The sequence below is a fragment of the Neofelis nebulosa genome, chromosome 18 (genome assembly GCF_028018385.1).
Source record: "Neofelis nebulosa isolate mNeoNeb1 chromosome 18, mNeoNeb1.pri, whole genome shotgun sequence".
NCBI classification, from domain to species: domain Eukaryota; kingdom Metazoa; phylum Chordata; class Mammalia; order Carnivora; family Felidae; genus Neofelis; species Neofelis nebulosa.
In genome coordinates, this window is record NC_080799.1 from 27,840,904 (window position 1) to 27,863,040 (window position 22,137).

At 53.0% G+C, this 22,137-nt stretch overlaps 1 protein-coding gene across 1 annotated transcript; it reads right to left on the bottom strand.

Moving 5' to 3' along the window:
* Positions 1 to 109: 109 nt before the first annotated feature.
* Positions 110 to 20,869, bottom strand: SDR42E2 (short chain dehydrogenase/reductase family 42E, member 2). Its single transcript, XM_058710697.1, has 12 exons — positions 20,801 to 20,869; positions 17,597 to 18,418; positions 17,021 to 17,116; positions 15,449 to 15,506; positions 14,635 to 14,753; positions 13,926 to 14,001; positions 10,043 to 10,125; positions 8,316 to 8,453; positions 7,711 to 7,776; positions 5,639 to 5,702; positions 3,986 to 4,059; positions 110 to 1,510 (listed from the first exon to the last, which is right to left on the bottom strand). The coding sequence occupies exons 2-12, from the start codon at positions 18,380 to 18,382 to the stop codon at positions 1,271 to 1,273; spliced, it is 1,800 nt and encodes a 599-aa protein (XP_058566680.1). The 5' UTR covers positions 18,383 to 18,418; positions 20,801 to 20,869; the 3' UTR covers positions 110 to 1,270.
* Positions 20,870 to 22,137: the final 1,268 nt, after the last annotated feature.

Genomic DNA, 22,137 nt, shown 5'->3' on the forward strand with positions numbered 1-22,137 from the left:
ATAAAAACTTTAAGTTTTTGTTTGTTTTGAAAGAGAGAGTGATAGAGTGAGCAGGGTAGGGGCAGAGAGAGAGAGAGAGAGAGAGAGAGAGAGAGAGAGAGAGAGAGAATCCCAAGCAAGCTCCGTGTTATCAGCATAGAACCCAATATGGTGCTCCAACTCACAAACCGTGAGATCTTGACCTGAACTGAAATCAAGAGTCAGACACTTAATCAACCAAGCCACCCTGTGTTCCTTGTGGTGAAAACTTGGAAGATCTACTCTCTTAACAACCTTCACATATATAATATAGTATTATTAACCATAGTAACCATTATATCACCATAACTTATTTATTTTATAACTGGAAGTTTATATCTTTTGACCACCTTAAAAAGTTTTGTTTTGTTTTAGATCTTTTCTGACACAGAAGCCTGTGCTTATTATCAGCCCCAGACTCATAAACTGGAAACCCAAAAGGCCAGGTCTGGCTAGGCAGAAGCCTGGGTCTCCGGTGTCCCTGCAACCCTGGCTATCATCACACAGGGAGAAGTGCATGACTGAGTGAAACCAAAACATCAAGGTAGCAGATCAAAAGCAATTCTCCTAGAATCGGTCTATTCCAAGATCCCAAGACTGTCTCAGGACAAACAGAGAGGAGCTTGGGCAGTGAGGACGGTCCAATGTCTCTAGAGAGGCAGCAGCTGCAAATGCCACCCCCCGCCAGCCCTTAGCCGCTAGAGATGACTCCGGCCAGGCCCTAAGCGCTCACCTAGGAGGCGGGGCTGGGGAGGGGGTGGCACCAGAGAGAGGGAGAGGGCGGGGCTAGGCAGAATTACAAGTAGGAGAGGGGAGGGACCGGATCCAGAAGGAGGAGCAAGGCCAGTCCCGGAAGGAGAAACCAAGGGGAAGGCTCAATCCTACCGGTAGGGCCAGAAACAGGGCGGAACCAAAGCAGGGGAGAATCCGGGGTCGGGCTAGGTCTGGGCAGAGCAGAGGGAGAAAGCCTAGAAGGCGGAGGGGGCCGTACGGCTACCTCCTCGGTAACCCCGCCAGGCTAGGCATGAAGCCTGGGCGACCCAGAGGGCGGGGCCAGGGCGGGGCCGTGGCTCAAGAGGAGGAGCAGAGGCGTGCCCAAGCCTGGGTTGGGGGGCAGGGCAGGGACGGAGTCAAGACCCAGGGGGTGGGCCCAAGCCCAGGGGGCGGGGTGTGGCCGGGGCAGTGGTTCGGGGGCGGGTCCTAGCCCAGAAGGTGAAGCTGGGTAAGAAGAGGTAGTGGCCAGTGGCGCAGGTCAGACATTGGACTGCTGCAGGCCTACGAGATGTAGGGCCAGGGCGAGCAGCCCGAGCAGCAGCAGCAGCCCGAGCAGCAACCGTAGGAGTGTTCGCGCGGTGGAGCCGCGGGACCGCCGGCTCGTAGACCTCACGTATTGCTCCACGACGTCGGCGAAGCGGAACTTGTCTGGCGCGTAGCCAAGCTGGGCGCAGGCCTTGGCGATCTGGAAGGTGTGCGTCACGGCCACGCTGCGCACCTGCGGGGGCGGGGGGTAGCAGAGTGGCGGGCCCATGAGGGTGGGAAACACATTCCAACTTGTGTTACCGACAGGGAAGAGAGGGCAGGGGTTTTCCTTCTTTCGCACATCAGATCCCATGTGCTGCGTCTCGCACCTCCTCAGGGAAGATTTCCTTTCTCCCTTCTCCCATTTTCCTCGAGAGCGAGGCTTCCAGGAGGCGTTTTCTGCATCTCCCCCACCCTACTGAACTTCTCAGTCCCCCCAAAATGACGGTCCCACCTCCGCACGTCCCTTCCCGGGCTAGCGGCCTAGCACAGGGCTGGGAGTCAGCAGGTTCTTGGCTATGTTCTAAAAGAAGCTGACCGCCCTGCCCGGCCCCGGGCGCTGCTCTCCGGAAATGTCCCCAGGAAACACGCTAGGCTTCTCTGGCTACAGCCCCAGGACACAGCCTTCACACCCTCCCTGGTTAAACTTCCCTAAGAGAGGAATTCAATTAAGACATGATTCTCTCCAGCTTCTGGGCTGCCTGGGGCCCCATAGGCTTCAAGGGCAGTACTGACAGTTATGAATAACTGAATAGGCCCTGTGCCTGGCCTGGGCTAAATCCTTTCTAGGCCTTATCTTATTTAATTCCCTGAGGTGGCACTAACACTGTCTCCTCTTTACAGAGGTTAGATGACTTGCCTAGACTCACAGGGGAGCCACATTCCAAGCCCCTCACTTCCTGGCTGTGCTGGGACCGGAGAGAGGATGCCCTCCCACCTCATGTCTTCCTCTGTTGTTCCTCAGCCCGACACTTGGAGGGGGTCTGAGAGAATGGCTTGATTCTCCCATGGCACTGAAACAGCCCTTCTGGCCAAGCTGCTGGTCTTGGATACTCGTGGGAGAGGGGAGAGGCCAGTCTTGTTCCTTTTTGCCCCAGGTAGTAAGTTCAAGGCTTTGGGGGATACAGCTGGGAACTAGATCAGCAAGGTCCTGGACACAGTGCTCTCAGATCTCAGGCTTAGATGTTACCTTACTTTGGGAAGTCTCCCTAACTGCCTCAGACCTAGCTCAGGTGCCCCTTCTGTGTGCTCTGAAGTTCCTCATAATTTCCTTCAGTGTAGGCCTTATACTGTGTTAGGTTTCCCGGTTGTCTTCCCCTTTGGACTGTGAGGTATTCGAGGTAACGGCTGTGTCTTGCCTTAGTTACTCCGCACAGTTCCTGGCACACATTAGGGGCTCAAAAAATGTTGAATGAATCCGACTGTAACTAGAGAGCTGGTTGGGTATGTCACAGTTGGACCAGCAGAGGGCGCCAGAGCCATAGTGCCCAGAAACTTCCTTAGCTAAGTAGGGATCCTTTGCCCCTTAGCTGAACAAGGAAACTTAAAAGTGAAACAAGGAGGAGGGGAGCTAAGTCCCTTCCGCAATTCAGCAGCGACTTGGCAACTAATTTACATTAATGTGATTCCTGATTCGCTTTGAGCTTGAAATCGTTTAGGTCTGGTCTGGGTTCAAATGCCAGCTCTGCTTCTTAAGTGCATGTTCATGGGCAGGTGTTTTCACCCCTGTACGTCTCATTTCCTCTGTAAATGAATCTACAATTTCGAGAAGCATTGAAAACTAAATGATATAAAGCACAACACCTGGCATATCATCACCACTCAGTAGATGGCCACTATTGTCATTATTCTCTTTCCTCTGCTAGTCTGGATAGTTCAAAGGAGAAACCACAAGGAAGTGCTTCTTGCTGTGGCCCATTCCCTGTCCTCTGAGTTAAACAGCACTGAGCTTGGAGTATGAAGTCAATTCCCAAACTGTGTGACCTTGGACAAGCACTAACTTCTCCAGTGTTCAGTTTCTTATAAAGTTCAGTTTCTTATCATAAAACACCATCATAATCTCTTGCCCTTCCTAACTTAGCAGGACATCAGAGAGAATCAAATGCAGAGTGAACTGGAAGGATTTTGCAAGTAATGCCAAACACTACTATTTACAACCTGCATTTAAAACATCCTCTCTTTTAAACTGTGTGTACAAAGAGAAATCTGCATCATCATTTGGGAATAGTATTCTGTACACAGTAGGCACTTATATACTTATTATTCAGTAAGCATGAACGGTGAACCTAGAACCACCAGGTTCTGTGTGCATGTGTCTCGAGTGTCGGTGGCACTGGTGGGGAGTGTTGGCATATTCAAAAATGTGAATGTCACAGAACCTGTCTTTGGGAGCTTCCGGTCTGGCAGCGAAGATAAGCTGCTTATGAATGAATGACAGGAACGAGGGACAGGCTCAGAGCTAATCACATTTCAGACCAAGAAAGCACAGCCTAAGCAAAAGCCCAGAGGCTGGGATGATTGTAAAAAGCTAGCACTAGATTTGGGCCCACAAGGAAGGTTCTGAGACCTCAGACAAGGATCCAGTTATGGTGTCCAACGGGTGAGGGGTGCTGGCGGTGGGGCTGTGGTGCAGGGCACCTCCCCCCCCTCCCACCAGCAGCCCACCTACCTCGCTCCGGGTGAGCAGTGGTTGGACGCTGCAGATGGGCCTCAAGGCCAGGTGCACATACTCCATCACCGCAGCTGTGGGGGGAGAGAAGGGCCAGTGACCAGGGGGCCTTGCTCTGCAAGCTCTGGGGAGACCCTCGGGGACAAATGAGTTGGGGGCATTATTTGCTTTGCTAGGGGGAGTCTCTTCATTTTGCAAAATTCTCCTGTCCCTGGGTTCCTTTATATCAGCAGTTGTCAGCTCGTGCCGGGGAGGTGGGGGTGGGGGCTTGTTTGGCTGTGAAATGTGTCACAAGTACGTTGTTATTAATATTAAAGGACTGACATTTGAAAACAAATCAGAGCAGATTCAGAGTTATCTCAAATCATGTCTCCTTCCCCCCCTCACTTCTATTCCAATGTGGTCTCTTGAGTAGGAGAGAAAGAAGTTGCAACGGTGGTTCTCAACTGGACCACTTTTAAAAATGCTCATGCTTTGGGGCGCCTGGGTGGCGCAGTCGGTTGAGCGTCCGACTTCAGCCAGGTCACGATCTCGCGGTCCGTGAGTTCGAGCCCCGCGTCGGGCTCTGGGCTGATGGCTCGGAGCCTGGAGCCTGTTTCCGATTCTGTGTCTCCCTCTCTCTCTGCCCCTCCCCCGTTCATGCTCTGTCTCTCTCTGTCCCAAAAATAAATTAAAAAAAAAAAATGCTCATGCTTCCCCCACCCCCTTGCTCTTGCTGATGCTGATGTAATTGGTCTGGGATGCGGCTGAGGCATTTTTACGTTTTATAAGCTCCCAGGTGATTCTAATGCGCAGCCAGAGTTAAGAACTAGGGGGTTATAGTTAACTCGCTAGGAACACTATACAATCCTATATAACTGCCAGAACCTGTAGCTGCTCTTTCCCCAGCTGGGGGGTCAAAGAGTGTCAATCATTGTGGCAGCGCTGTGCGTGAGAAGTCACCCCACGTGTGGCCTAGTGGGCGTAAGTTTGTAAATCCCTGCTTTAAATGTCAAGCACCCCAATGCATTTAAAATACAACAGATCTAGCTAAGATTTTCCAGGAACGCAGCTCTTCGTGTCATGAGGATCACTTGTCCCCCTCGGGCTGACCACTCCATGCCTGATGTCTGCATTCCGGCTGGAAGGAGGCCAGCAGAGGTGATGATGGGGGGTGTGGATGAGAGTAGAGACTGAGCTTCAGGGTGCGGAGGAAGCTCCACCTGCTCCGAGGCAGACTTCTCTTCAGCCCCAGGGCCCCCTCTCCCCCTGACTGGCGTGATGCCTTCCAAGACGGACCACAGGACTGGGTGTGGGTTTTGAAGTCAGCCAAGCCCGGGTGTGAACCTGCCTCTCCCGCTTTCTCACCGTGGCTCCATGAGCAGGTCACTAACCTCTCAGGGCCTCAGGGGCCTCATCTTTACTTGGGTCCAATCATACCCACCTAGAAAGTAGGATAGGGTTTATTCAGGGTCAGGACTATGGCAAGGAGGTTGCCAGGCAAATGCAGATCGGGCTTGGAGCACCTGACCCCTGAGAGTGACGGTCTCCTTAGATTTTGTGCCCTCAGTGCCTCACTCATCTCCACCTAGTCCTGGCCCTGGGCTTGAAATAAGGTGATGCATGTGCACCTGGTACATGGAGGGCTTGTAATACACACACCCCTTCCCTTACCTGTTAGGTAAACCCAGGAAGTGGGCACCTGGATCCAGGGCTGGCTGTACCCTAGCTTCTCAAACTGCAAGGAAACATGGCCTGAGATGAGAAATGGTCTTTCAGGGGCTGGTGTGGAAAGGCCACATGTTCCCTTTGCCCTCTGTAGAGGTACCACCCGGCCCTCTGCCTGCCCACCCAAGAGGGCAAACCCAGCAGCCAGCCCCAACCCTGTGCCAGTCTTGAAATGGAAAGCTTTGATCTAGAAAAATCAAGCAGGGCTTGGATGCATGGGTAGGTTTTTAACCTGGGATCATTCACATCATTTAGTTATTATTTCCATCTGCCTACACCCAAAGACATTCCAAGGCACTTAACATAAAACCTAATTTTTCTAGATTTGACTTTTCTGCTATTTGACTAATCCGGCATGTGTGTGGAGGGTGGTAGGAGATGCATGAAGAGATAGGCTGGCACAAGATGAAGTCTTCACTTGTATAAAAACTGTCTGGGTCACAAAAAACAAAAAAACAAAAAAACAAAAAAACGGCAATAACAAGTGTTGGCAAAGACATGGAGGAATGGAACCCTGTTACACTGGTTTTGGAAATGTAAAATGGTGCAGCCACTTTGGAAAACAGCCTGGCAGTTCCTCAAAAGGTTAAACAGAGATACCGTATGATCCAACAATTCCACTCCTAGGTAAACACCCAAGGGAAATGAAAACGTACGTCCACAAAAAACGTATACAATCTTATTCATAATAGCCCCAAAGTCAAGAAAGCTCAACTTCTATCAACTGATGGATGGATAAACAAAATGTGGTCTATCCCTGGAATAGAATATTTTTTGGCAGTAAAAAAAGAATGAATACTGATATGATGCAGGCTACACATGAACTTTGAACTCATGATGCTAAATGAAAGAAGCCTAACACAAAAGTTCACATACTGTACGATTCCATCTATACGAAATGTCCAGAATAGGCAAATCTATAGAAACAGAGAGTAGACTCGTGGCTGTGTAGGGCTTTGGGGTGATGGTTGCACAACTCTAAATATACTAAAAACCGTTGAATTATGTGCTTTAAATAGGTGAATCGAACAGTATATGCTCAATAAAGCTGTTGACATTGACATGTCTGCATGCCCCACAGATGGATCCTCCAGCAGAGGGATTCTGGTCGACCTCTTCCAGGCAGGCCTGGCCCCAAGAAGGAGTCTGCAGGGTGCTGGGTGTGGAGGCCAGGGTTCTCGGAGGGGCTGCAGCATAGGAAGCCCCAGGGCTAACAGCTTCCTTCGACTTCAGTCTACCTTCCACTTACCCCTTACACAGCTTCATCACATAGTGTGGGGGCATCATGAGCAAACTTCCACAGGGCAAGTCGACATAAATCAGGAATCAGGGAGCAGCTGAGTGGTTCAGTCAGTTGAGCGTCTGAGTCTTGATTTCAGCTCAGGTCATGATCTTATGGTTTGGTTCATGAGATTGAGCTCCACATTGGGCTCCACGCTGACAGCATGGAACCAACTTGGGGTTCTCTCTCTCCCTCTCTCTCTCTGCCCCTAAGCCTGCTTGGGATTTTTCTCCCTCTCTCTCTCTCAATCAAAATAAATAAATAAAAAAAATTAGGGGGCACCTGGGTGTCTCAGTCGGTTAAGCATCCAACTCTTGGTTTGGGCTCAGGTCATGATCCCAGGGTCATGGGATTGAATTCCACCTCAGGCTCCATGCTGAGTATGGAGACTGCTTGGGATTCTCTCTCTCTCTCTCTCTCTCTCTCTCTCTCTCTCTCTCTCTCTCTCTCTCCCCCCCCCCCCCATGCTCTCTCTCATAAAATAATTTTTAAACATTTAAAAACAACAAAAAAAATCAAGAATCAGACTGGGAGAGGCTAAGGCAAACCAGGGGAGTACATGGTCCCCAGCTCCAGCCAGTTCCAATGTTGCCCAGTGGACACTATTGCTAGAGCTGTTTTTCAATGTGAAATCTTCCGATTTTCCGGAAGTAGGAAAGGATGACAAGGAGAGGAGATGTGCAGAATCCTTTAATTCTCACTTGGGGTGGAGGCAGGTGGACAACGGGGCACCTACCAGTGGGGCCATCCACTCGAAGAGGTTGACACTCTCCCCGTCATTGATATAGTACGCCTGGCCACTCTGAGAGGGACACACAGGGAGGGGGACAGTCAGGCATCTGCCCACCGCCTGACCCCACCCTTTCAGATGGCTAGCAGCTGCCCTGACTCCCCAGTTCTCCCGAGCAGCCATTGAGGAGTCATGGCCATTGTCTAACCCTGGGGACAGACCTGGGTAATTCCCTTTGAATTCTGAGACTGCCACACTGAAAAGCTGTGGGACCTCGGCAGAGTCACTTAACCTCTCTGTACCTAAATGGGATGAAAATAATGGGAACTCCCTCTTGGGCTATTGTGAAGAGTAAATGTGACAGCATAGGTAAAATGCTTAGCATTTGGTTACCACTAGTTCAGGATCCACAACACCTACATCACAGGGTTACCGCAAGGAGTTAGCGATGCCCTATAAAGACACCCCACCCCTGGCTTCCCTGGGCCCACAGTCCCACCGGCCATCTTGAGTTGGGGAGAAATGTGTGTGAGCCAGGAACCCCCTAGGGAAGGGGCACCCCACCTGCCGTCTGCTGGGGGGAGGTGGGGACAGCATGGCAGGAGACTCACAGCTACATAGCCCTTGGCCACGGTGAGGGCCTCGGCTGCCAACACGTGTGCCTGCACCAGATTGTGCACGTGGACCCAGTTCATCTGTGTCCTGCGGTCCCCAAATCGGAACATGAAAAGTCTCTTCTTGATGTGGCTCTGGAGAGGGTGATAAACACAAACCCAAGTCTGGAGTGGCTTTGAATACCATTTATATGATGATGGCTCCCAAATTTCTAGCTCCAGGCCAGACCCAGGTCCCGACGCCTCCATGTCCTGGAGCGTGCGGCTGACCTTCTGGCTCCTGTTCACCATCCCCCCCAGGCCCCCCACATCTTACTAGAGAGCACTCTGTGGCTCAGGCTGAAACCCTGGAGCCTCTGCTGGCCTTCCCTTCTCTCCAATCCACATCCAAGCCACCAGCAAACCCACTGGACTCAACTATTAGAATCTGTCCAGAATCCAACCACTTCTCATGGCTGTGACCGCTGCCCGGCTTCTACACCTGGACACCGAAATAGCTTCCTAGCCGCTTCGGCTTCCACCCATGGTCCTTACTGCTGTTCTCCACACAGCCAGGGGGATCCTTCTGAATTTGAAGTCAGATCCTATGTCTCCCTGCTCAGAGTCTTTCAGACGCCCACTGCCAAGTTGAAGGCCAAAGTCCTGACAACGGCTCAGGAGGCCCTTCTGACCTGGTCCCAGCTACTCTCGGACTTCATCTCCTACGAACTCCCTCGTGCACCCAGCTCCTGCCACACGGCCTCCCCCTGGAATGTGCAGCAGGCTCCCATCTCGGGGCCTGCCCCTGCCTGGAAGGTCCTCCCCTAAACACTCGTGTGGTACACTCTGCCATCTCCTTCAAGGTGAAGAAGCCTCAAGGTTCCCCTGTCCCCTGCTCGATGAGACTCCCTGGCTGCCTGTGCGCCCAGCTCCCACACCTTGCTCCCCCTGTCCTCTTTCTCCATCGTACCCGGCACCTTCAAACACTCTTTATCATTTATCATGCGTATTATCCATCTCCTCCTGTGAAAATATAAGCCCCACAAGGATAGGAATCATTGTCTGCTTTGTTCACTGATCTGTCCCGAAGCCTGGAATAGTGATCTTTCTAATTTCCAGGTTTGTACCCAAGCTAGCTGCTCTATTTGGACCACCTTCTCTCTACCACCCCATTTCCTTGGTTAATTCTTTCTTCTCTTTCCAAACAGCATAGGCATCACTACCTCCAGGAAGTCCTCCTGGACTGCCCCTACCAGGTCCTCTCTGCTGTGCTCCCACATTCTCCTTCTTTCCTCCACATAGCCCTTACCACACTGACTCTGTGACTGTGGCATCCATCTCCCTGACGTGGCTGTGAGAAATGTGAGGACAGGGCCTCCAGTCCCTCATAGCTATACTGCTGGCACCTGGCTTTCTCTGGAGAGAGGCTTTCTATATGGCAGCACGAGATGAGCCATCTGGCCATCTTTGAGCCCACATCTGAGTAGGGACAGTAGGTTCCCTCTGCCTCTTTGGGGTCATAGCTCTGTGTCTCTCCAACCTGTGTCTAACCCTGGCTGGCACACACTGAGACCTTTGTTCCTCGTGGGTCTGATAGGGGTAGGGACATCTCCCAGAACTAAGAGTCCCAGGCTCAGGACATTGCCCCAAGACTGACACAGTGACTGTAGACTGGAAGAGCCCCATCCATGCACACATCAGCCAGACTCCTCCTGTGCCTTGTGCACAGGCCTGGGTTGACATACCGCCACACGGGGCAGGTGCCTCTGCTCTTCAGGGCCATAGATCCCCGGGGGCCGGAGCACACACGTCCGCAGAGTGCCTCCTCCTAGGTCACAGGGAGGGAGGTCAGGGCCTGGGGAGGGGTGGACCAGCAGGGAGAGACACAGACATGCTGTCCACATCTCCCGGTCCTTACCTGGATAGGTCGGCAGGGAAGACAGCCCCTTGGGCTTTCCTCATTGAATTACTTATTCTCAGTCGATCAGTCAGTCATTTAACAAACAGCAATGAGGGGTTCCCCAACCTCTCCCCCTTGCACTGGGCCCTGGGATGGATGCTATGGAGAACCCAAGGATGACCAAGAAATGGTCCCTGCCCTCATGATGCTCACGGGCCAGTAACAGAGGTAAGACGGAGATGCAGATAGGTACGTGGCCCATGACAGTTCAGTCAGCACTTGGCAGACATAATCTCCTTTGGCTCCCCTGAGAGTCCTACTGTGCCCATTTTACAGACGCACAGAGAGACCCTCACTCCTTTGTGCCAATAGCTGTAGCTCTTTCCTTTTTCTGATCATCAGCTAGATAAGGACTATGGTGGCTCTCAGAGAGAGCCTACTATGTGCCTGGTGCTCTGGTAAGCCAGGTTTTTTTTTTTTTTTTAATGTTTATTTATTTATTTTTGAGAGACAGAGAGAGACAGAGTGGGAGTGGGAGAGGGGCAGAGAGAAAAGGAGACACAGAGTCTGAAGCAGGCTCCAGGCTCTGAGTTATCAGCTCAGGGCCTGATGTGGGGCCCGAACCCATAAACTGTGATGAAGTCTGAGGATTAACCAACTGAGCCACCCAGGTGCCCCCAGGGTTTTTTCCTTCAAGGCAACCCTATGAGGTGAGAACTGTTACTATCCCTGCTTCTGGATCAAAGAACCAAGCCTCAGAGAAGGGACGCGATTTGCCTAAGGGCACACAGCTCAGCCCAGTAGAGATGAGATGGGGGACCAAAGCCCAGGTTCTGATGATACAAACGGACTCTGTTTTTCTGCTCGCTCAGCCTTGGTCTCCTTGGAAAATGGGTGCTTTGTAAGTAGTGGTAGCGATTGTACTTTTCAGGCAATCAGTGGAGAAGGGAAGAGACTGGAGCCATCAGTACAAGAGCCTGGAGGCTGTCCCCCTCACTCTCACTGCTCTGTGCCAGCAGAGTCCCCCAGACCAACAGGGAGCTTGGTCCAGAGCCCCCCAACTTCTCTGGCGCGGGTCTCCCCACATTGATGGAAGCACTAAACGAGTCTCCTCTGGAGAAGTCTAGGGGTACAGCCTGAAGGCTGCCACAGACATGTCTGTCAAGTCTTAAGAAACCCTACAAAAATTTCAGTTTATCTCATAATCTATTTAAGATTAAAAAAATTTTTTTTCATTACTTATTTGTAAATTATTTGACTTTCAATCTCAACCCCTGGAGATGGAACCTTCTGGAAGATGTTCCTACTCTCCTGAGGCTCAGGTTCCCCAAGGGACCGCACCCCAGTTTGGGAAGCCCCAGTGTACATCGTCCTCTGGGACCAGAAGCCCACCTTCCTTTGGGGGTCCCTCCCCCTCTGCACAAGGTCTTAGGGGACCATCAGTCTAGATGCACCAGATGTGTCACTCTCCTCTGAGGTGGTGGCCACGGGACCCAAGCTGGGCCAGTGACATGTTCTCACTCAGGAATGTGACTCTCAATATCACTGACACCAGGCTCTAAAATCCTCAGAGTGGGTTCACCCTGAAGAGACTGGTCACCAGCTCCTGCCACCCAGGTCCCTGGAGCTGCCCCAACCCTGTCCTTTTTGCAAGCTCTGGTGATCATTTTTCTGCAAATATATTTTCCAGAAGCTATCCCACATCCTTCCGTAGTAAGTTCCTTTTCCTCACAAACTTTGCCAGGGCAAGTGTCCTGGGTCATAGCCAAACACCCTGACTGCCTCTCCACCGATATCCTCACTTGACTATGAGGCCAGTGCAGCGGACTGAGTGGTAGCCCCAGAAAAGATATGCCCACATCCCGGAACATGTGGATATGACCTCATTTGGACGAGGGCCTTTGCAGATACAATTAAGGCTCTCAAAATGAGATCATCCTGGATTATGCTGGTGAGCCCCATATCCAATGTCAAGTATCCCTTATAAGGGACTCACAGAGAAGAGACACATGAACCGCAAGGAATGAGTGGGCATAAGCTGGGAAATGGTTCTCCCGTAGAGCGTCCTACAGGAAGTGCAGCCCAAGCCACATTTTGATCTCCAACATCTGGCTGTAAACCACAAGAGAAGACCTTTCAGTTTTAAGCCACCAAGTTTGTGGTCATTTGTCCCATCACACTGAGCTGAGATCTGCACTCTCAGGGCTCTGCTTCAGGGACCAGGGCTCTCCTTGCCGGGTTACAGGCAGAGTCTCAGGGACCAGCTTGTGTTAGCAGGGACTGGAAATCACCCAGCGTGACCATGGTTGGACTCCTGGAAGGCAGGTATCAGGTGAGCTTTTCTGTAAGCAGACTGCAGCTAATTTTAAACTCTGGGTCACCTGGGCATGGTCAGGGGAGCGGCGGGGAGGTCAGGTTGCAGCTGACATTGACTGGCGGGGCACTGGGCAGCCACGTCACGGAGGGGCAGGGCCCAGGGTATCCATGACTCCCGACCACGAAAAGCTGGGGATGCTCGTATAAATAATTCTTGTCCAAAGGATTAAGTGTCTGGTTTGCAGGCTGCTGGTCCAGCCATGGAAGGCTCCAGGCAGAAAAGAGAGTTCAACCGCACAGGGTCAACCCCCTGGGAAAACACAGCCGTATGTATGTTCCCACTGGGATCAGGGGTCAAGGCCTGACAGGCCCAGGGTGCCGGGATGGAGTGGGAGGATTTTAGGGAAAAGAGCCTGTGCTCAGTGGCCTGCTCAGCTGTGGCTGCAGTGAAGCATGATGGTTCAGCTCCAGGCTCTGGTGTTAGACGCCCCCTGGAGTAGGGGTGGGGTGTTCAAATCCCACCTCTGCCACCTAACAGCCAGGTGACCTTAGCTAAGTCAGTTCAGCTCTCAGCCTTAGCCTCCTCCCCTGTAAATCTGGGGATTATAATTGCAACCAGCCCTCACTCTCCAAATCTACTTGGCTCCTGAGTTTAGATACTTAAGATTGTAAGAGAAACCAAGTTTTCTGATTCTTTTTTAGTTTCTGAATTTCAGAAAGCAGAAAGTGATCACTTGAAGAGCAAGGGATATATCTAAATCTATCTGGCTCCTGAGTTTGGAAAGCAGGGGATCCTTAGGGTTCTTAACTCATATGGATGCTGTAAAGAATTACTGAGACCTTTGCATATAAAATTAGCATGTAAGGGGCACGTGGGTGGCTCAGTCGGTTAAGCATATGACTTTGGCTCAGGTTATGATCTCACAGTTTGTGGGTTCAAGCCCTCGTCAGGCTCTGTGCTGACAGCTCAGAGCCTGGAGCCTGCTTCGGATCCTGTGTCTCTCTCTCTCTCTGCCCCCCTTCCCACCACTTGTGCTCTGTCTCTCTCTCAAAAAATAAACATTAAAAAATTTTTTTAAAAAGTACAAAACATCCTTAAACTAGATCTACTCCTATGTGGCAGAAGAAAGATCCACTCCTATCTGTCTCTTCCCTCACCCAAGATGTGAGCAACTTAAGGGCAGAGACTGGACGTGACTTTCTCCAGACTATGTCCCTGATGGGGTCTGGGCACACAGCAGGTGCTCAGAATTTGTGGAATGATGAGTGACAGAGGCCCTGGGGAACTGTCCTTTGGAAGGAAGGTGAACCTCAGAAACATAGAAGCTGAAAGCTAGACTCGCACATATATTCTGGGGGCAGGCAGCGGGGGGCATGTGCATTTGCCCTGAGTAGGGCCCCACGACACTCACCTGGGAGAGGTGTGCCATTGGCCATGAGGGTCAACTGGTCAGCGATGGCTTTGGTTCGTGAGTAGTGGTCCATATGCTGCCAGAGGACAAGGAGAAGAGCACCACCAGGTAGGGGTCAGCGGCACTGCCCAGCCCCCCTGGGCCCAGGGCTGCCCTCCCTGCTTCAGACTACATAGGGGCTGGATTCTGGGGGCTCCCCCTGGGAAATGGCCAGTGCCCTTCTTTTCCCTTGGGGTAGGAGCCATGGGAGCAGAGTTCAGAGCAGTAACAATGACCAGAGCTCCTTCATTCGGGGAGGGTCTTGCTGGCCCCCAGCGCGAGCCCCGGGATGCGGATGCTGCGTGTGCACTGGATGAACTATTTCCTTGCAGTCCTCCAGGTGTTCATGGCATTTCACACGCATCAACTCGCTGCCTGCTCTCCACACCCCACCGGGGTGGTGTTTTCACGCCCAGATGAAGAAACAGTGGCTCAAAGTGACTTGCACAAGGCCCCACAGGTAGAGAGTGGCCTGGCTGGCTCAAGGCCAAGTCTGTCTGATTTCAGAACCCCTAAAATAGGAGGCTTGTGCTACCCGGTTTTGGGGACCCCTTCTTCATGGGACTCAGCCTGAGTTGTGAAGCTGACCCTGGTTTCCACGCATCCCTACCCTTCGGGCTGTGGATCCCAGGCCCAGTGGCCCTGCCCACCTCTCCTGGAAGCCAGGTACCTTCTCCAGTGGGAAATATGGCACAGAGTCCTCATCACCCCGTTCTATGGGCTTCCCGCCGAACACGACATTGACGGTGCTGGTGTAGATGAGCCTTGGAACTCGCCGACGGATGCAAACTGCAGCGACAAGTGCACACACACACACACACACACACACACACACGGGGCCAAGATGAGTAGAAGCTGGAGGAGGAGCTGCCCACTGGGACCTCCCTGGGAGAATCCACTGACCTCCACCCAGTCTTTGCCACACATCCTGGCCCCTGGGGCCCTCCCAGACTACAGAGCTGCTCAGGAGGGAAGGGGTGTGGGCCAAGTCCCTGCTCCGTGGGGCCCTGGGAGCCAGGCTGGCTCACTCCTCCTTCTCAGTATGGCTGTGGCCCCTGAGCTACCTTGCTGGGGGCAAGTCAGAAGAAAGTTTCAATCGATGGGAACATAGGAAAGAGACACTCTAGAATCAGAGAAAAGACCGGATGCAGGACAAGGCAGACATGCCCAGAGCCCCCATAAGTGGGTCTTCTATTTTGGTGCTTCAGCAACTTTTCTAACTCTTGATCCCTGAAATGTAAACTCTGCTGCCCGTGTCCCCAGACATGCTGTGGCCACACTGACCCGTCCCATGCAGGGGCCTGGGCAGGTCTGCAGTTTAGGAAGGATGTGCTGCCCACAGGCCCTACACTGGGGTGGGTGGGGGCAGGGGAGGAGGGTCCCACCTCTGTCCCCCTACCCTGTCCCCAGGGCCGGGCCTGTGGCAGGAGAGGGGAGAGAAGCAGGAAACACACAGCAGGTCACACTGAGCTCGGAGCGCCTACCATTGATCACTAGTTTGGTGCCTCCAACATTTATAGACTCAATCTGCTCTTTTTGCAGCTAAAAGACAAGACGGAGGTGGGAAGTCGTGGTGCTGTCATGCCTTGTCGCTGAGGCCATAAGGCTGGGCTTAGGGTCGGGCAGGACAGGGGCTACAGAATGTCCAGCTCAGAAGCAGGGATCTGGGAGGCCCACAGGAGGTGCAGGAGCCCTGGGTACCAGTGCCCAGCTCTGTCAGCATCCCCCTGAGCGTCCCCCACCTCTGCCTGGCCCTCAGCTATCTCATCACCTCCCCTCTGGGTGGTCAGCAGGATGAAATGCACCCGACGGGAGGACTTGGTACAGTGTTTGACCCAGAAAAGGGTTTCAAAATGTTTGGGTCATTTCCTCACTATGGAAGTCTCAGTCTCCTTATCTATAAGACAGACAAGAGTAATACTGTCCATGCCCTCACGAGGTTAGGGTGTGAAAAATAAAAACACCTTGTCTACAGAGAGAGAGCTGCTCGTGTGACCGGGAAAGGACGAAGCCTGTACATCTCACTTAATCCTTCCGACCGGACTAGGAGATGGGTTCTATCTTGATTTTTAAACTATATTTATCCTCGTTGCAGTTGCTTTTAAATAGATAATACAATCACATGGTTAAAAACATCCCAAACAGGGGTGCCTGGGTGGCTCAGTTAGCTGCTTAAGTGTCTGGTTCTTGATGTCATTTCAGGTCTTGATCTCAGGGTTGTGAGTTCAAGCCCCACGTTGGGCTCTGTGCTGACAGTGCAGGGCCTGCTTGGGACTCTCTCTCTCTCTCTCTTGCTGTCTCTGCCATTCTCCTACTTCCACATGCACATGTGTGCGTGTTCTCTCTCTCAAAAAAAAATAAATATTTAAAAAAATCACTCAAACAGTAACAAGGGCATATAGTGAAAAGGAAATGTCCTTCCCATTCCTGACTCCAGCCCTCCTCCCCACCCCCCGCAGAGGCAACCACTGTTCCTATTACAGGCCGGTGTATTTCTAGACATAATCTATACTTATTAATATCAGCACATGCACACGTGTGAATATCCTAGCTTCTTTTTTATACAAACAGGAGGATATCAAACACTGTTTTTGCACCTTGGAAATTGTTCCGTTATCAACACATATTGAGTTACTTCATTCTGTTGAATGGCTGCATAGAATTTCAATGTGGGGAGACTTTACAATTTATTTAAATAGTCCTTAACTGATGGGCATTTACTTTACTTCCTGTTTTTGTTATTTAAAACAATGCTGCAAATATACACACAGTGTGATTTCTGAGTCAAAGGGTGTCTGTTTTGATGGCTACCAGCCCACTGTAAGTACTAGTACGGAGGAGGAAACAGAGGCTCAGAGAGGTTAAGTTAACTCGCCCTGGGTCACACAGCGAGAAAGTGGCAGAACCGGCATGTGGTCCCATGGATGCAAAATGCAGGCTGGGTATATAGTCTGAGTCCTTCCTGGATTAGGTGAAGGGCACGTAAAGTTGGGGGTGCACAGAGCCCGGATCTGAACCCCGCTCTAACTCCAGGTATTATATGTTGGGGTGCTTACCTTCTCAACACCAGACATCCCATAGGATGCCACGTGGAAGACGCAGTCCACCCCTTCGAAGGCACGATACAGGGCTTCTTCATCTCGGACATCAGCCTGAAACACAGAAGGAAGAGATGGGGCCAGGAGGTTTGGGCCAAGGCAGAGATACCAACCCTGCCTTGCCAGCTCCCAGAGCTGGTCCCCTGACCCAGGCCGAGCACCCGTGGGAGAGGCTGTGGGGCAGGATTTAGTGTATGATTCTACAGGGCATCATCGTCTTCATCATCGTCAGCGGCTCCATTTATCAAGCTAATTCACAAGGGCTGTGCTCTGTGTTTTACGTGCACAGTCTCACGGCCTCCCCAGAAGACCCTTGTGAATCCTGCTTTCTATGGATGGGGACACGGAGGCTCAGACATGTGGAGCCTTGTGGCCATGGTTGCCCAGCTGGGAAATGCCAGAGTTTAAATAGTCTGATTCCAAGAGCCTGTTCTCTTCAATATCACACCACGGGTTTCACATCAGACACTGTCCCCAGACCTTCACCAGCAGCCTGGGCCCCCCCACCAGTCCCCAAGATGCTCATCACCGCACCTGGATGAACTCAGTCCCCGGGGACAGCTCCCACTGTGGTCGGCGGAGGTCGAGCAGGATGACAGAAGTGCCACTCTTGGCCAGGCTAGAACCCAGGCTAAAGCCCAGGTAGCCTCCTCCTCCAGTCACCAGAACCTTCTGCCTAGGGGCCTGCATGGGTGTGGCCTGAGTCTTCTGCTGTGGTGCTAGTGTTGGGGCTGTCTCTGGCTCACTGGGTTTGGGCCCAATTCCAGAACCCCGTCTGGGCCCAGGCTCTACCCCTGGCCCAGGTAACGGTGCAGCTCCTGGCCTAGGTACTGGCCCAGGTACTGACCTAGCTCCTGACCCAGGCCCCAGACCTGGCTTAGGTCCTGAAGCAGCACCAGGCTCCGGCCTAGGTCTGGACACAGCACCAGACCCTGGTCCAGGTCCCGGAACAGCACCAGACTCTGGTGCAGGTAGGGACACAGCACCGTGCATTGGTCTGGGTCCTGAAATAGCACCAGGCCCTGGTCCAGGTTCTAGAACCACACCAGGCCCTGGTCCAGGTCTGGTCACAGCACCAAGCCCTGGTCCAGGTTCTAGAACCACACCAGGACCCAGCCCAGGTCCTGACACAGCCCCAGGCCCTGGCCCGGGCCCCAGAACAGTAGTAGGCCCTGAACCTGCACCGGGCCCCGGGCCAGGCCCTGACTCAGACCCCAGGCCTGAGACTCCTCCCCAGGCCCCGCAGACGGGGCAGCTCTTCTCGCCCTGGCCTGCAGCTCTGCAGGCCTCTGGGGAGGAGCCTGCTGGGTTGGGCTTCATTCTCTACTGAGCCATGCAGATCCAGCATCTGTCCACCTGTAGAGAAAAATAGAAGAAAGAACTTTCTAGAGTTGTCTTAAGTCATGTGGATTATCAGACTAAGGGGAACTCCTGGGGGTGCTTAGAGACCCTTTGAACCTGTCCCTTTCAGAATTTTGAGAACTTTCAAGGTGGTTGCTGCCTCCCTTGTGTTTTACAGCTGGGGAAATTGAGGCCCAAAGTCACATTGCATGGCTGAGGTTTACACCAAGCATTCCTAACTTCTCTACCAGTTCCTTAAAATCCCCGTTCCCATGCAGTACCAGAGGAAGGCAGAGTAAATCATGCCCGGGGGAACCCCAGCAGACTGGGGGTGACCGCTTCTGACTGGGAAGATGGGGAGGGTTTCCTGGAGAAAGAGATAGAAGGAAGAGGAGGAAGAGGAGAGAAGGGGAAATAAAGGGAAGAGATGAGGAGGAGGAATCCCCACGGGGTCTATAAGGGCTCTGTGCCTGGGAACCTGCACGGAAGAGCTGCACCACCCCCACCCTGAATCTGCAGCCCCTGGTTCTCCCAGGTGCCCCAGCAGTGCCGGGGGCTGGCAGTACAGGTCTGCCCAAGCCCTCTGCTGGCTTCAGGCTCAGGTCGGTAAACCTCGGGGTCCAGCACTGAGGATCCTGTCGTCCTGACTCCAGACTTAAAGCGACCACTATCACCATCTTCATCCCACCCCCCACCTCCTGCTCCACCTGAGGCTAAGGCAGCACCAGGGGCCGGATGATCGTCGTCACCATAATAACAGCAGTGACCATATACCGTGGGTCAACTGTTTGCCAGGCCCTGTGGATACAGAGGCAGGTGTCTCTGCTCTGCATGATGCCTACTGGCTGTAAAAAAAAAAAAAAAAAAAGAAAAAGAAAAAAAGGACGGGCACAGGGCACCTGGGTGGCTCAGTTGGTTAAGAGCCTGACTTTTGATTTTGACTCAGGGCATGATCTCACGGTTCGTGAGTTCGAGTCCAGCGTTGGGCTTCTCTCTCTCCTTCTATCTCTGCCCCTCCCCTGCTCATGCTCTCTCTCTCTCTCTCACTCTCTCTCTCAAAATAAGTAAAATAAACATTAAAAACAACAAAAAGGGGCGCCTGGGTGGCGCAGTCGGTTAAGCGTCCGACTTCAGCCAGGTCACGATCTCGCGGTCCGTGAGTTCGAGCCCCGCGTCAGGCTCTGGGCTGATGGCTCCGAGCCTGGAGCCTGTTTCCGATTCTGTGTCTCCCTCTCTCTCTGCCCCTCCCCCGTTCATGCTCTGTCTCTCTCTGTCCCAAAAATAAATAAAAAACGTTGAAAAAAAAAAAAACAACAAAAAAAGAATGAGCGCAACCGAGCGACTGAGTGATGAGCCCCATGGTTGTTGCTGGGGGTGTCAAGGGGCAGGGGCCCTGACAGATATAGGGGCTATACCTTTTGGTCTCCCCCTTATCACTGTCCTGCTCTCCAAAGTTCTATGTGACGGACACAGTCACATGCTGTATAAACACTGGCACTCATGGGTTTAAGAGTGAGAAGACATCCCAAATCTGAGTCATCACTGGGGATGAGTTTAATTCCCCAACGGGGATGCAGCCCCAGAGTGGAGCCCTTCTCTGCCTAGGACTCTGTTCTGGGGACTGGTCTCCAGGACTGGAGCTTTCTATCCTATGGGGATATGTGTGTGTGTGTGTGTGTGTGTGAGAGAGAGAGAGAGACAGACAGACAGACAGACAGACTGGGTGAATTCCTTACAACCTCCCTGTACCTCAGTATCTACAGCTGTAAAATGGACCCAAATAACCCTGGCTGCTCTACCTCACCAGGTGATCGTGAAAACGCAGATGCCGGAGCCCTTGGCAAACCACTGGAAAGCATGCTCCAGTAAGGCTTTGTTCACAGCCGCGTCCCCAGCACCTAGAACAGGGCTGGCGCCAAGCAGGTGGTAAGTAGCTGCTGACTGCATGAAACCACCGGGAGCTGTTCTGCATCTGGGAGTGTTGCGGCCAAGCACCTGCTGACCGCAGCCAGGGCGGCATTTAATTCTCCTGGCAGTCCCGTGCAGTAGAGGATGCCGCTCCCATCACCCAGCGATGGAAACTGAGGCTCAGAGAACATTCGCTAACTTTGATGGAGTCTCAGTAAATGGGTCGGCCTGGGTCCAGGTCCCTGGGGGCCCAAAGTGGAGTTTGGTGAAAGCAACTGGAGAAGGGGCGCCAGGGACCCACCCCGGCCTCAGCCCGTCCCGGGGGCGGGCAGGAGCAGGTGCCCACCCGGCTCCGAGAGCAGCCCCAGCCCCGGCCCCGGCAGCTCGGGCGTGTCCTCGGCCCCCCGCCCTGTCCCCCGTCCCAGGGTCCCCAGCCGTCCCCACCCGTCCCCACCCGCACCCCTCCCGCCAGCGCCCGGCTGCGCTCACCCGGCTGGGCTCCCGCGGCGCTACGTGCTCCCGGCGCCGAGCCCACCTTCTCCGCGTGAGGCCCGGGCGCTGCTGGGCGGGCGCCTCCTGGGGCGGGGCGGGGCTGGGCTCCGGGACCCACCCCCGCGCCCCGCCTCCCGCCCCGCCCACACGCGGCGTGGGAACACCCCCGTTTCTCTGGAGCCCGGTGCAGGCTCTCAGAGGGGAAACTGAGGCCCGCCGAACAGGGATGGGGTGAAATGGGCTTAGCTGCTGGTAGGGAAAGGACGCAAAGGCCCTGCGTGCTGGCCTGTCCTGCCGCAAAGTGGTCCTGGAACCCCAAGAAACAGTGTTTCTTCCTTCACCCCCTTACCCATCCATCCGCTTCCCAACACGTTCCTGTCTGTGCAGGATGCCTCCTGCCTTCCCTGCCTTCTTCCTCATCCACCTGTTCATCATCTCACCTGTTCTTCATCCACCTCGTTGTCTCTTCATCCATCTTCCCACACAATTTTGTTTTTACTATTTTTGTCCACTCATCTGTTCATCTTATCCATCCACCCATCCGTCCGTCCGTCATTCCATCCTTCCACCTTATCCATCCAGCCTTCCATCCATCTAATTCATTCCATGTATCTTTCTTGCCTCCTGTCCACCCATCTCTTTCCCCTTCCTTCCTTGCATTCTTCCACCCATTTCTGGGTTCATCTATTCTTGGGGGGGGGGTCATTCCGCGTTTAGGGGTGCTTCTTCAGTGCTGGTCCTTCCCTTACGCTGAGGACCAGCTGGATCACACCATCCCTGGAAAACCCCTTTGCAAGGCGCAGTGACAGAGGGGAAGGCATGTGCCCGGCAGCTGGTGCTTCTGAGGGCCGACTCTGAGCCCCAAATGCCACCGACACCTGGTTACTTTGGTCTGAAGAGGCTACTGGGAAGTCTTCGCCCATTGGAGCCTCCTCCGTGGGCATAGGTGGGTGTGGGAAAGAGAAAAGGAAATCTTAGGCAGAACACGCCAGGTGCCAGGTGGTAAGGTATCTTGCTTAATCCTCGCAACTCTGTTTTGGCCCAATTTTAGAGTCATGGGAACAGGTTCAGAGAGATGAAAAGAGGCTTCAAAGCATGGCGGGAGAAGGCCATGGAGTCAGCCCTGGCGTTAAATCTTGGCTTTGCCACTTTCTTGCTACGTGTCTTTGGGCAGCTACAAGGCTCAGTTTCCTCATCCACAAACTGGAAATTGTGTGTGCTGTACGGCTGTGACGTTGTTGGGCTTGGGGCACACAAGGTATATGCCAACAGTATGGTGCCTGCCCAGTCAGGGCTCAACCAACGGTAGGGGTTATCATTATATGAGAGGTTGG